Source organism: Hylobates moloch, unplaced genomic scaffold (assembly GCF_009828535.3).
Source record: "Hylobates moloch isolate HMO894 unplaced genomic scaffold, HMol_V3 SCAFFOLD_4, whole genome shotgun sequence".
Taxonomy (NCBI): domain Eukaryota; kingdom Metazoa; phylum Chordata; class Mammalia; order Primates; family Hylobatidae; genus Hylobates; species Hylobates moloch.
In genome coordinates, this window is record NW_026652279.1 from 92702398 (window position 1) to 92718555 (window position 16158).

At 36.3% G+C, this 16158-nt stretch overlaps 1 protein-coding gene and 1 pseudogene across 4 annotated transcripts in view; both read right to left on the reverse strand.

The window, feature by feature from the left end:
- The window catches only part of PAN3 (poly(A) specific ribonuclease subunit PAN3), a 164330-nt gene that overhangs the window by 74762 nt on the left and 73410 nt on the right, over positions 1–16158 (reverse strand). For all 4 annotated transcript variants that reach the window (XM_032150570.2, XM_032150572.2, XM_032150571.2 and 1 more), the window contains one exon: positions 904–1051. In XM_032150570.2, the coding sequence (XP_032006461.1) occupies positions 904–1051 (148 nt within the window). The remainder of the gene's footprint in view (positions 1–903; positions 1052–16158) is intronic.
- Positions 4531–10196, reverse strand: LOC116467122 (elongation factor 1-alpha 1-like; annotated as a pseudogene).

Here is a 16158-nt window from a genome sequence, read left to right on the forward strand (position 1 = left end):
CAAATATTTGACAAACATAAGATACCAATCTGCTCAGCACTTACTATGAATTCAATATGATTGTGCATACCACCTTTCCAAATCAAGTATACAGCAGTGGGGATAAGTGATGTTAATTTAAAAAATTTAAATATTTTTATATTAAAATAAACATTATGGAGTAGCAGATGCAAAATCTGCATGAATTCTTAAGATAAAAACGAAGACTGCAAAGAATCATAGATTTCTCAAAGGGTCGCATTGAACTATGCCTTCAGGACTCCTGGAGTACAAGCACATTTGCCCAAATTCTTCTGTCATTATGGGTACACTTTATGGGTACATTATGGGCAGAAGATGACTAAAAAGTGTTTTTCTCTACTGCAATGATCCCTAATGTAGCATATTTTTTTCCTACTACTGTTTATAATACTTTACCCAATTTAAAATTACTACTATAGCATTTATAATCAAATATCTGAAAGGGAATACTATCTAAAGATGTAAAATGATTAAATTATTTTTTAGAAATTTAATGTAAAAGGAGGATTCTGAGGCATATGTACATAAATATTCCCGTTCTTTCTGATGCCTTTATAAGTTTGAGTGAAACAGCACAAAGTTTTAAAAATAGAGAAATACAAAAAGATAGATTTTTTTCCTAAATAACCATTTTCCCCTTTAAATTTTTTTGTGAGTTTTGTATATAAAAATTCTTATATGTAATTTCATTCATATTTAAATTTTGCTTTAAAATTCTCAACTACACATTTGGCCTATGGTACCAAAAACTAGAACATAAAGCTCTTAATTTGTTCAAATGTGAATCATTCAAGTATACAATTTCAGTTCTGATAAATTAATACTAAATGGTGCTTACAGACATGGTATCTGGAACTCACTGGAAATAGTTACTCAACTTACCTGGTGCTAATCCAGCAGTAGCAGGGCTTCCCATGGATGGGTGAGAGAAAACTTGAGAGAAGGCAGACATATTTGACTGGGACACGTTACTCAGCCTGGAGGTTGATCCTCCTTTAGGAATAAACTCGCTTGCAGTAGGATTTGGTGTCTATTTAAAAATCAAATATAGTAAGTTAACACACTTTAAGCCGAAAAAAGACATTGAATCTACTAGGCATATTCCATAGTGCTTTATTTACTAAGTAAAATATATTATTGAAAGGATTAACAAGTGTTTTAGGTTCCATATTTTGGTGTATCATAATTAAATTTCTTAAAGAAATCTGATCATCAAATTTGAAGACTTTAATCATTTCATTTGCAGAATTTTAACCTCAGTAATGTGTAAAATTTGTCTTTATTATCAAGCATGCATCATTACCAAACTACTACGTTTTAGAGAACTGGGAGGTTGAAATTACCTCAAAACTGAGCAACAAGTTTCAAGTTTAATATCTTTAAACCACTTCTACCAAGATAAAGGTCAAAACTGCCTTTCTTCCAAAATTAATCACTTTCTTTTTTGTAGGTACTTCAAACATTTCCCTAATAATATGGTATCATGTATTTAGGTAACAAAGTAAAGGTTAGAAAAACATTTAAAAACAAGGCAAATATGGGAGGAATCAAGATATAAGAAAAACTAAAGCGATCCTAATGCCCATGCAGTACCATGTGTGATTTGTTACACTGAAAAATATTTGGCTATGAGATTACATGGAAAACATCTTTTTCACAGTGGTACTATGCTACAACTCTTTATATATTCAAGTGGCATGGTATTTTTAGCTTTAAGAAATACTAGAACATATGAGACTATACATAAGATTCATAAAAAGTCTATATAATATTGTCCACATTAAATTTCCACAGGAGGCAGAAAGAACAACTTCCCTACTTAATCTGAATGAGTTAAGAGTTCAAAATACTGCCAAGTTAGAGTTCAAAATACTAGATCTGGAAGGTAACAGGTCACCAGGCTAACCCAAATGTAAACTCCAAAACGAGTATTATCAGTTATGTGCCAGCTAAAGTTAAAATAAAAAGTGATAAAATATAGAACAAATGCTAAATCTGGGCTTAATTAAAATACACTAGAACTACAGAATCAATCTTTTACTGCCACATCTAAGGCATGAATTTCTGAAAAAGTATAATCAGGTCTGAGGCTATATTTTCCAAAGGCGAAAAAAATCCTCTTTTATGACTTAAATGTGTTTTTCAAAAATTTCCAATTGTAACATTCCCAAAAATAGCGGCATGTTCTCTAAACGGATGGCCAATTCCTTGATTTCTGGAGTAGAAAACAAGCCACTGCATTTTACTAATGTAGTACCTTCCTAGTTATAAGGGAACAAATGGCTACCAACAGAATGAAAAGTATGTCAGGGCCGGTATGTCCCAGTTAAACCTAAATCTTAGAAGTTGAGGGTCAAGATAAGAGCCATTGATATCTTGATAAAATAGACCAAAATGGCTAGAGACATGGACTTCAGGATTATGCAAGATTACTAGGAGACAGCAAAATTACGTAAGGAAAATAATACACAATATGAATATTTTTAGTATGTTCCTGAGAAAACAGGTATTACCCAGTTTCTATTTCACGCATATCCTATAATTACAGTAAATAACAGACTAATTTCAAAAATGAGTTTCTCTAACCTTATTATTTTGAAAGCCTATTTTTATTATTTTTGAGACCCTGTAAAGGGGAAAAAGGAGGGGAAGGTCCATTCTACCTTTCATAACAAATTATAAAGGACCTCCAAATATGTACGAGTAGAAGTTATTAAAATTAACCTATTAAGATTTACATACAAAACCATAACTTCTACAGATTCAATAACCATGGATGCCAAAACCTACCCAACAATGAATTTGAATTAAGACCTAAAACTCTCCTTTTCTTGATTTAGTATTCCTTGATTTGGTGGTTTGTTTTGTTCAACTGTGAGCACTTGAGATTAAAGATAAAATAACTTAAATGGCAGAAAAAATAATTATGTAAGATTCAGGTACAACAACGCACAAAAAAAACTTTAACAGATAATATAAATTAATTGTAGCCAGATCAGAGAATGATCACATACATTTAAATTAAAAATCTGAAATTAAGACCTTACCTAGAATACCTTTTCATGATAAAAATCTTTAAAATAACATGTAACAATAAAGATACATTCTTAAAACTTCTACTGGTTTAAAATATAAATCTTTTTTTAAAACTATAAAATCTATTAAAAATAGCATAGGTATATATTTTCAACATGTTAAGAATAATTTTTTGAAAGATAAGGCTAAACTGGTAATTAAAACAAGTATCACATTAAAATGAAATACCTGTTCAGAAAAGAACCTATTTCTTTCAGGCTTAGGAGGCAAAGGTTTTATCTAGGATTAGACGACATAAGGACTTGAGTTATATAAATTATTTGACTAACTTCAACAACAATAAGGAGTTTGGGATAAATAAGAAAAATAGAGATTAAAAAATTAAAGTTTTACTATCTCTGCCCTATGTTTGAATAAACTTTCCTAAAGACAGATATTTCTCTATAATATTAAATTTTTGGTTTCTGTAAAATACAGATATGTACTCATTTATATTCATAATTAAAACCCTAATTTACATTTCTATTTTAAATAGTTCTAAGTGGACATTTAAAAAAATTAATGTTCATTCAATAGTCTAAGATTCTCATACACTCAAATTTACCCCACAATTTTTTTTTTTTTTTTTTTTTTTGAGACAGAGTCTCACTCTGTCACCAGGCTGGAGTGCAGTGGCACAGTCTTGGCTCACTGCAACCTCCACCTCCCAGATTCAAGTGATTCTCCTGCCTCAATCACCCTAGTAGCAGGGATTACAGGTGTGTGTCACCAAGCCTGGCTAATTTTTATATTTTTGGTAGAGGCAGTGTTTCATCATGTTGGCCAAGCTGGTCTCAAAGTCCTGGCCTCAAGTGATCTGCCCACCTCAGCCTCCCAAAGTGCTGAGATTACAGGCGTGAGCCACTGTGCCCAGCCTGCTCCACAATTTTCATGTCAAAAACAACCAAGTGCTTCTTATATAGTGAGTTCTCCAAAATGACATCATCCCCAACTTTTGAAAATGATTCCTACCGCTACCTTCTAGATCCAAATATAATAAATCAAGAATCCTGACTGTTAGCTTAAATGTTGTTGTAATTATTATTATTATTATTATTATTATTATTGAGACAGAGTTTTACTCTGTCACCCAGGCTGGAGTACAGTGGTGCGATCTTGGCTCACTGCAACTTCTGCCCCCCGGGTTCAAGTGATTCTCCTACCTCAGCCTCCAGAGTAGCTGGGATTACAGGCGCCCGCCACCGCACCCAGCTAATTTTTGTGTTTTTAGTGGAGACAGGGTTTCACCATGTTGGCTGGGCTGGTCTTGAACTCCTGGCCTCAAGAGATCTGCCCGCCTTGGCCTCCCAAAGTGCTGGGATTACAGGCGTGAGCCACCACACCCGGCCTAAATTTTTTTTTTTTTTAAATTAGATGTAAAGACAAGAAGTTTCTGTTGAATGATAACAGAACATAAGATATGTAACATTTCATTACATATATGGCCCAAAAAGGCCTATAAGAAAAAAATAGTTATCATACAATGATGGGATGAATGAGAAACTAATATTCCTGAATACTGGTCAGGGTTATTTTAATCACATAGTAAACTCACTTAACTACTGGACAGCTCTTTAAAGAGCTCGGCCTGCTTTACCTATCTTAAAGGCTCTGTAAATTGGTATCAGTAATCTTTCTATCCTCTGAATGAAAACCTAACCTGGTGACTTCTTCTTAACAGCTTTAAGATATAATTGACATGTAATACACTGCACATACTTAAAACTTTGGTAACTCCTGACACAGATATACAACCTTGAAACCATTACCTAAATCAATATAATGACCATAAACATCATACTAAAGTCTGCACAGGCCTCTTCCAAACCCCTCTCTCCACCCCTCTCTGCTCTCTGCCCCCAAGTCTCCAGGAAACCACTGATAAACTTTCTGCCACTATGAATTAGTCTGCATTTTTAAAAATTTCACATAAATGGGTCATACACATGTATTTTTTACCTGGCTTTTTTCTCACTAAACTTTGTCTTAATGGGTCTCAAAATTCTGTGACAGAATTTCGGTCAAGTTGTTTCCATTAAAACGTACTGATTTAAGAAACTAGTAACTTAAAACTACACATGCAAAAAGAAAAAAAAGAAAAGAAAGAAAAAAATGAAGTAGTTCACAAAACATTCTTCTTTCCTTCTGAAGGTTTTAAGATGCATTGTTATCTTTAACCAGTCTTTTACTATTAAACTTAAATGGCCAATTGAAACTAACAGTCCTGAGACCATTCTTCCACCACTGATTAAGACTAGAGTGGCAGATATTAGGGATAATATTCATTTAGCCTTCTGAGATTTCTGGACAAACCTGGTGACCTTGCCAGCTCCAGCAGCCTTCCTGTCCACTGCTTTGATGACACCCACAACAACTGTCTGTCTCACATCACCAACAGCGAAACAACTCAGAGGAGGATGGTCTGAGAAGCTCTCAGCATACATGGGCTCGCCAGGAACTGTATCAACAGTGGCGGCATCACCAGACTTCAAGAATTTAGGGCCATCTTCCAGCTTCTTACCAAAATGGCAATCAATCTTTACCTCTAGCTCAGCAAACCTGCATGCAACATGGGCTGTGTGGCAATTCAGTACAAGGGCATAGACAGCACTGATTTAGCCTGGATGGTTCAGAATAATCACTGAGCAGTGAGGCCAACTGCCTTCATTCGTGGGTCATTTTTGCTGTCAGCAGCAACACTCCCACAACGAACATGTTTGACAGACACATTCATAACACTGAAGCCCACAATGTCTCCAAGAAGAGCTTCACTCAAAGCTCCATGGTGCATTTCAACAGACTTCAGTTGTAACACTGACTGGAGCAAAGGTGATCACCATAACGGGTTTGAGACCACCAGTCTCCACTCGGCCCAGAGACACAGTACCAATACCACCAATTTTGTAGACACCCTGGAGAGGCAGGCACCAAGGACTTGTCGGTTGGACAAGCTAGTGGGAGGATGCAGTCCAGAGCCTCAAGCAGTGTGGTTCCATTGGCGCTGCCATCTTTATGGGTGACTTTCCATCCCCTGAACCAAGGCATGTTAGCACTTGGCTCCAGCATGTTAGCACTTGGCTCCAGCATGTTGTCACAATTCCAAACAGCAACTGGCACAAATGCTACTGTGTCAGGATTGTAGCCAATTTTATTAATGTAAGTGCTGACTTCCTTAATGATTTCCCCATATCTCTTCTGGCTGTAAGTTGGCTCAGTGGAATCCATTTTGTTAACACCAACAATTAGTTGTTTCACACCCAGTGTGTAAGCCAGAAGGGCATGGTCACCAGCCTGCCCATTCTTGGAGCTACTAGCTTCAATTTCACCAACACCAGCAGCAATAATCAGTACAGCACAGTCAGCCTGAGATGTCCCAGTAATCATGTTTTGATGAAGTCTCTGTGTCCGGGGGCATCAATGCTAAGTCACGTAGTACTTGTTGGTCTCAAGTTTCTACAGGGAGATATCAACAGTGAGACCACATTCATGCTCAGCTTTCAGTTTATCCAAGACCCAGGAATACTTGAAGGAGCCCTTTCGCATCTCAGCAGCCTCCTTTTCCATTTTTCAATGATTCTTTTGTTGATTCCACCACATTTGTAGATCAGATGGCCAATAGTGGTGGACTTGCCTTGAATCTATGTGTCCAATGAAGACAATGTTGATATAAGTCTCTTCCCATTTTGGCTGTTAGGGGTAGTTTTCATGACACCTGTGTTCTGGTGGCAAACTCGTTACAAAAAAGTTGATTGGCTTCTTTCACTCAGCATAAAGATTCATCCATGTCACTGCATCTATCAATACTTCATTTGTATTGCTTATTAGTAGTCGACATTATCAATATACTATAATTTATCCTTTCATCCATTAGATATTTCGATTGTTTCCAGGTTTTGGCTATTACAAATAAAGCTGCTGTGAAGATTTGTACACAAGTCTTTGTACACAAATACACGTTTCATTTGTATACAAACACACATTTCGTTATTCTTGGTTAAAAACGTAGCAGTGAATGATTTGGGCATATAATACATATGTATATATAACCTTTTTAAGTTAGTAAACTGTTTTCCAAAGTAGTTGTGATTTTTTATTTCTTTTTCTTTTGGAGACAGGGTATTGCTTTGTTGCCCAGGCTGGAGTGCACTGGAAAGATCATTGCTCACTACAGCCACTCAAGCGATACTCCAGCCTAGTTGTATTATTTTGTTATGTCCACCAGCACTGTATAAGAGATCAAGTTGCTCTATGTACTCAGGAATACATGCTTTGGTTGGTCTTTTTCATTTTAGACATTCCAATAGGTGTGTAGTGGTATCTCACTGTGGTTTTAATTAGCATTTCCCAAATAACTTATTTGCCATTTTATATCTTCTTTGAAGTGTCCACATTTTTTGACTACTTTTAATGCATTTTTAAATTTTCTATTACGAAGTTGTGAGAGTTCACCAAATAGTCTGGATTGAAGTACCCCACCCCCCGACCTTTTTTTTCTTTTTTTTTTTGCTTTTTTCCCAAAAAATTTCTTTTGACATAATGTAAGACACAAGAAATGGTACCTTTTACCTTCTTTGATGACAGGTAACATCTTACATAACCACAGTACGTTTTCAAAACCACAAACACTGGTGCAATAATTTTAGCTAAACTGCCCACCTCGTTTGAATTTTACCAGTTTCTGAGTGCAAAAATGCACTCAATTTGACTGCGTTTTTGCAGGATATTTTTTCCAAGTATGGAATTCCAGGGTGACACTTTTTTTTCCTTCCTGTATTTTAAAGATACTGTTACACTGTCTACGATTTGTATTATTTCCAGTGAGAAATCAGCTATCAGTACTGTGCTTTCTCAGTATCTGCAGGAGACTGGTTCCAGGACCCTCCTGCAGCCCCTCTGCAGATACCAAAATCCACAGGTAATTAAGTCCCTCATATTAAATGCCTAGTAGTTGTATGTAGTCTATGCATTTAGGTGCATACTCCTGTATACCTTAAATCATCTCTAGATTACTTATACCTAATGAAATATAAATGTGATATGTTATATGGTATTTTTTTATTTGTGTTATTTTTATTGTAGTATGAATTTTTTGGTGTTTTGGTTTTTTTTTTTTTTTCCCAGTCCATGATTGGTTGAATCCAAGAATGTAGAATCCATGGATACAGAAGCCAATGGTATTGTTGTTCCTCAAAAATGGTTTTGTTTTGTTTTTGGTATGGCTGATTCTTTGATGTGCCTTGATGTAATTTTCTTCATGTTTATTTTGCCTGTGGTTCACTGGACACCCTGTCTGTGGGTTTACAGCTTCATCGAGTTTGGAAAATGTTGTTATTTCTTAAAATACTTTTTCTGCACATCCCACCAGCCCCATCAGGAACTCCAATTATAAGGATATTAGGTCACCTGATGTTATCCCACGGCTCACATTTTCTCTGTGTGTGGTTTTCTGGGGCAGTTTCTATTGCTACGCCTTCAAGTTCACTAAACTGTTCTGCAATGTCCACTGCCATTAATCCCATCAAACATATTATTCATTTCAGACACTATAGCTTTAAACTTTCAAAGTCTGATTTGGATTTCTTATCTATGTATATATGTTTCATTCCTGTACTAACATGTTTAATCTTTCCTCTAAGCTTCCTCAACATATGAAATACAGTTATAATAATTATTGTTGATGTTCTTATATAACTATTTCTGAATCATTTCTGGATCAGTTTTGAATGATTGTATTTTCTTTTCTTTATGGGTCTTACTTTCCTCCTTTGCCTGTCTGGTAACTTTTGATTACATGGTAAATAATGTGACTTTTATCTGCCGGGTGCTGGATATTTTCGTATTCCTATAAATCTTCTTGACCTTTGCTCTCCGTTGTAGTTAAACTGCTTACAAATTAGTTTGATTCTTCCAGGTCTTGCTTTTAAGTTTGTTAGGAGGAACCAGGGAAGAATTTATTCTAAGGCTAATTTGGCCCCACTACTGAGGCAAAGGGCTTCCAATTAGCCTTACTTGGTGCTTCACGAATTACGAGGTTTTCCATGTTGGCTGGTGAGAACAGGAACCACTCCTGGCCATGTATAGATCTGAGAATTGTTGACTGTGATCTTCTTGGCAACTTCTTTTTCCAGCTCTGGTAGCCTCTTCATTCACATCCTGAATTCACATCAGCTAAAGATTCAAGAGGGATTCCTTGGCAAATTACCAGAGTTCTCTCTGTATGTGAGCTCTCTCTTCTTCAGTATGTTTGCTTGTATAGTATTGCCACCTTGGCCACTGTGGACTTCCAGTTTGATCTCCTCAATTCAGACAGATCAGCAGGCTCCACCTGATGTCCCCCTTTCTGTACAAGGCTTCGAAACTCTCCCAAGGTAGTAAGCTAGGTTAATCACAAGGTTCACCTCATTTGTTTTCCATCTCTCAGGGATCACTGTCCTTCACTGTCTGATATCTCATGTCTTGAAAACTGTTGTTATGTATGTTTTTCTTCAGTTTTTTAGCTGTTTCTGAAGAGAGGTTAAGTCTAATCCCTGTTCTTTCACCTTGGCCAGAAGACAAATTTAGTGGTAATGTTTTGAAAATATTAAGGAATTTTTTGACTTTGAGTTATCAATATATAAAATTTAGCCAACTCTTTTTGGTTAAACACCCACTAGTAGAGAGGCGATCTACAAATACCATTTCAAATAACTTCTGAGCAATTCAATCTACTTTCTTATAAAGTTGGTTTTTCAAGTTTTGTTGTGCTTTCCTTACAATCTCTTTCCTAAAAAGATAAATTATGTCACATGCACAGTTCAACTAACTGTCCTTTTGATAATGCCCACATCTTTGAAGCACCAAGTCACAGAGTCTATTTTACATATTGGAAATAAATATTTCTCCAATACAATTATTTCTACCCATGCCACTGGGAGTGACTAGGCAACAGCAATGAGCAGTGAATTATCTGGAAAAGCAGAAGAGAGGGTACTAATAATGAGAAAGAAAGACAGGGCGGAGGAATTTTTTTTGCCTTGTTAAAGTGATCTAAAAAGACATAAAAAGATGAGACCCAGCCAGGCACGGCCACTCACACCTGTAATCCTACAACTTTGGGAGGCCAAGGCCGGAGGACTGCTCAAGGCCAAGAGTCTGAGACCAGCCTGGGCAACAACAAGAGACTCTCTCTCTCCAAAAAAAAAAAAAAATTTTTTTAAATGAGCCAGGTGTGGTGGTACGCACCTGTGGTCCCAACTATTCAGGAGAACTGCTTGAGCCCAGGAGGTGAAGGCTGCAGTGAGCGATCTCTACACCACTACCTTCCAGCCTGGATGAGAGAGCAAGACCCTGTCTCAAAAAAAATAAAGATGAGCTCCATGGACATAAAGAGCAGCCCAATTCAGACCTAATTTTACTAGTCTCCAGTGTTAATAAACAACATGGGATAAAGAGGAACTGAGGGAGATGGAAAGGAGTAGTCAGATGGTAACAAGAATCCCCAGGTTCACATAAGGTTTTTTGTTGTTGTTGTTATTTAATGAATTGTTATTTCCACTTATTTCAAGCACATACAAATATGACCAATTTAAAATGTATTATCAAAATATACTCAACTTCTGGGTTAGTCAGAAACTGACCTATTTAAAACCTGCAAAGTTTAATAATAAAAGAAAAAAGTTAAAAGTGACACCTACATACAATGACTTGTAAAATTAGTCTAATAATACAGTTTATAAACTTTCTGAAGCAAACTAAGCCCTCTGATTTAAGCATCTCAATAAAGGAAATATAATTTTCTAAATCAGATAAAATTGGTGGAGACAGCAGAAGAAAGCTAATTACTAGTATTTCCAAAAGATTCATATTAGCATTCTTCTAAATAAAAGTCCTCCTATTTATAACTTCACAATCTTAAGAGGAAAGTAGCATGTGTATGTTGGAACCTGGCAAATGAAGAACAATTAGTAACAAGCTTTACATTACAATAGAGGAAAACAAAAATTTTTATGATCTCAGCATAAAGCAATTCTCTGTACATAACAGCTTGAAATTATAGACATGTACATTTCCAAAGACAGTTGTTAGTTCATCCTTTACAAAGTTTGCCAGAAATGGGTAATACTATAAACATTTCTAACAATCTCCTGGTGTACCTTTTATGAGAACAGTTTGATAATATTATCAAAATGAAAAATAAGGCCGTGCAGTGGCTCACACTTGTCATTCTACTACTTTGGGAGGCCAAGGGTGGAGGATCACTTGAGCTCAGGAGTTCAAGACCAGCCTGGGCAACAAAGCAAGACTCCCATCTCTACTAAAAATTAAAAACAATTAGTCATGCATGATAGCACACACCTGTAGTCCCAGCTACTCTGGAGGCTAAAATAGGAGGATGATTTGAGCCCAGAAGATCAAGGCTGCAGTGAGCTGTGATCATGCCGCCGCACTCCAGAGTGGTAAAAGGAGAAAGGAAAAAGGGAAGGAGAAGGAGAAGGAGAAGGGGAAAAGAAAAAGGCAGGCAAGCAGGCAGGAAGGAGAAAAACGGCAGGAGACGGGAGAAGAATAAGCAAAGAGTAAGTATGCCCTTGATCTAGCAAACTCACATCTAGGAATTAAAGCTAAGGAGAAAAATGACACAAGTAGATAAGATTAACGTTAGCACAGCACTTTTTTATTATAATATTTAAAAAAAAGAAATAAGTAAAATATCTACCAGTAGGAATTTGGTCATGTGGACTGTGGAACATATCATAATGTATAACTATTAAAAATTATGAGTTGATATATTTTTATTAAACATGAAAAGAGACACCTATACTACTGATTCAGTAAAAATAAAAAATAAGCTAGAGAACAGCAATGAAACTAAATTGTTATTTATGTAAAATAGTTTCCTTATGCTTGAGAGGGAATGGGGGAATGCGTATGCAGGCAGGTGTGTAAAAACACGCTAAAGATGGTCAGTAAAATGTATCAGACATGTTATCTGTAGGTGGTAACCTGGCTAAGGACATCTTTGCCTTCTTCTTTGTACTCTTCTATAGTATCTGATTTTTTTCAGTAGTATATACAGTCAGCACTCCGTATTCATGGGTTCTGAATCCGCAGATTCCACCAACCATAGATAAAAAATATTTGGGGTAAAAAAAACCAACAACAATTTAAAAAACACAAACAAAAACAATACAGTATAGCAACTATTTACATAACATTTACATTGTAATAGCTATTCTGGAGGATGCACATAGGTTATATGCAAATATTATGCCTTAAGCACTCCAGTATTTTGGTATCTGAGGGTGGTGGGGAGGTTGTTGCTAAAACCAATCCCGCAGAATACAGAAAGACCACTGTATAATTTTTACAAAAAGCTTCTAAGAAAGTTCAAGATTTCTAAATCATAAAACCACTTACATCATTCCCTTTTTCATTTGTATATCATCGCTGAATGGAATTATCGTAAGAATTCACATGCATTGTATAACATTTAAATTCAGACCAAAAAAATCAATGCATATAAAAAGATAACCTGTATCCAAAGAATAGAAGACATTTAAGAATAAAACCGGATGTGTGCATCTGCTACAAACTAGGTACCCCTAATCAGAAAATCTGAAATCTGAAATGCTCCAAAATCTGAAACTTTTTGAGCTCAAACATGATGCTCAAAGTAAATGTTCAATGCAGTATTTCGGGCCAGGTCTTCAGGTTTAAGATGCTCAACCACTAAACAGATCCAAACATACCAAAAAAAAAAAACAAAAAATCCGAAACACTTATAGTCCCAAGTATTTTGGATAAGGGATACTGAACCTGTACTTAAAAGAATCTGAAGTTATTTACATGTCAAAGTGCTCCAATAACAGTAATCATTCGTAATCACAGGACATACCACCTAGTTTATTCTATCACCGTCCCTAAAAGGAGCAAAAATGTTTACTTAGGTCAGTGAATAAGTAGTACAGGAAAGTGAGACTATCACAACATTCCAAAGAGGCAAGAACTACTTTATACAGCTACGATTATTTCTACTTATGCATATCTTCTATCCACAGCCATATAACAGTAAAACCTATTTGTCACATTCCACAGTAAGTAATTTATAATACTTAAATGTATTCTTTCTAACAAAGAATCCTACCATATTTAATCATAAATTTTAACATATATTAAGATTTTCAAATGTTTTCCACATTGATATTTTATTTAATGAAACTGTACCAAGGGAACATTTACAGAAATATGTAAAGCATTAAATTTCAGGAACACATTAGGCCAAATACTCATCCAGCTAATCAATAATCCAGGTCCATCCATTTAATTTGAATACCTAATATATAAAAGACACTGTGCAAGGCACTGTACTAGGCACTGTGAGGAAGAAAGACATAAAACATAAACACTGTGTTCTACAAGTTCACAGGCTGACATTTCACAGGTATACAATGTATCCTGAACCCAATTCCACACTCTCAAGAACTCAGAACATCCATGTATCGAAAGATATATATTATCTACAATGTGCCATGATCAGTATATGATATTAGCTTATGTGATAAGTTCTATAAATGAACAATTAGAATCTGGTAAGTGCTAGGACAATGTTAGCAAACATCTAATGCTGTTTAATTAGGCCATAAGACCATATGTAAGAATTGAATCTTAAAAGACAAGTTTGCTGAGTTAAGACAGAAGGAAGGGTACATCAGGCAAGGTGAATGTTCAAGGAGAATAGTCAAAGCAGAAGCAAGAACATGGAACTCTTCATGGTACCTGCATGGTACTGCAAATAGTTCAATAGGAACAACAGCAAGGGGCAGCTTGGATGCCTTCACAAGGGATTTTGACCTTCTTTCCCCCAATGACAAAGATGAGAGGCAAGATCAATCAGGTAGTTGTCTGAAAAAGAAGACTAGAAGCAAGAAACCAGCTATGACACCACAATATAATAATCCAAGCAAGAATTAAAGATGGATCTACATTATAACTCAGTTAACAGAGTAAAAATAATTTCAAACCAGCAACAGATCTTAGTAGCTGAAGGATATGGCAGGTAAGGAAGTGAGGGGTCAAAAAGAGCTCACAAGTTAGACACCAAATGATATCAATAACCAAGATATACGGTGGCATGTAGTTGTGAATAAGTGAGTGTCTACAGATGTGTGTAAATGAAAAACAGGTTTTAAGGAAAATATATAGTGTTCATTTTATTTTTTATTCATTTATTTTTTACAGGAACCCACCCTGCCTCTGTGAGAGGGGGAGGATCCCTAACTTGGTGTTCATTTTAGACAGGTTGAGTTTTAAGTCCCACGTCATGGAGATGAAGATGTTCAGAAGAAACCAGAAATATAATAGAATGAGTGCAGAGGACTAGGAGGGGAAAAAAGTATCCAGGAGTCAAATGTGACTAGGGAGGAGCTGAAGTATTAAAGACATATGAGATTACAAAAGAGCACTATGAAGAGTGAAAGAAAAAACAGTCAATGACAGAGCTTGGCAGAGTTCTTGAGGGCAGTACAAAGGCCAAGAAGTCTTACAAAAAAAAAAAAAATCCACTAATAACAATCTAAGAGCTAAGAAAATAAAAGTTTCAAAAAAAGAAGAATGGTCAGCTGTCAATTGTAGCAGAGGGCAAGTAAGAGGAATGTCGTTAATTTCGTCAGTTAGGGGCCGGATGCGGTGGCTCGCGCCTGTAATCCCAGTACTTTGGGTGGCTGAGGCAAATGGATCACCTGAGGTCAGGAGTTCGAGACCAGCCTGGACAACATGGCAAAACCCTATCTCTACTAAATATACAAAATTAGCCAGGTGTGGTGGTGCAGCCTGTAGTCCCAGCTACTTGGGAGGCTGAGATAGAATTGCTTGAACCTGGGAGGCAGAAACACTACAGTAAGCCGAGATCACACCACTGCACTTCAGCCTGGGTGAAATAGTGCGAAACTCTGTCTCAAAAAAAAAAAAAAAAAAAAAAAAAAATGTCAGACAATCTTATCAAAAACAGTTTCAATAGAATGGTGAAAAGGAAAGGGAAAATATTGGGAATTAAGGGATGACCAAAAGGTGAAAAAGTAGTCACCATAATAAGTAGGAACCATTTCCCAAATTGTATTGCAGAGTTTTCCAAATGTACTGACCAAAGAACCTTTTCCTCACGTAGCATTCTTTGTTGTGGGGTTCATCAAGTATCAGAAAAGATTTAAACATGGAATGTTTATAAGTTAAGAGGATGTAACCAACATAGAGAAAGAAGACTAATATTGAAAAGAGACACATGAAGGAATAAGTTGCTGGAAAAAAACAAAGATGGCTTTCAGCATATAACAAACACCTATTTGTCTGAGACAGGAGGAAAAATAAGAATATTAATGAAAATGTAGATAGGTAGAAAGCTGATACATGAGGCAATTTTTTTTTTAAGAAACAGGGTTTTTTTGTTTTCGTTTTTTAAGAGGGTCTTGCTCTGTCATGCAGACTGGAGTGCAATAGTACAATCATAGCTCTCACTGCAGCCTCGAACTCATGGGATTCTCTTGCCTCTGCCTCCTGAATAGCTGAGACTACAAGCACATGTCACCACACCCAGCTAATTATTATTTTTTCTTTTGTAGAAACAGGGGTCTCACTATGTTGCCCAGGCTGGTCTCGAACTCCTGGGCTCAAGTGAATCCTACCGCCTTAGCCTTCCAAAGTGCTGGTATTACAAGAATGAGTTATCACACCCAGACCACACTTGTTTCTTTTTAAAATTTTTGAACTTTGTCACAGTAGACAGAACCACAATGAATTCTTAATCACCTTTTTTCTCCCTTCCCTGAAGAACACAAGGTCATTACTCTAAAGTGACAGAGTAAGGGTTGAGTAGGTCTGAGAACATTAAAGATTTCGAGTATCAGCTAGAGGGAAGAGGAGGTCCAGGGTGAGATGGGTGTACAGAAAGTAGTACATTTATAGAAAGGCCACTGCAGCTGTATCATAGTTCTACAACTCTTCAAAGTCCCCAGGCACCCTAAGTAGATAACTTGAAGCTTCACCTTTACAAAGTCCAATCCATTGAATCAAAAGCCTACATTATCCCATTTC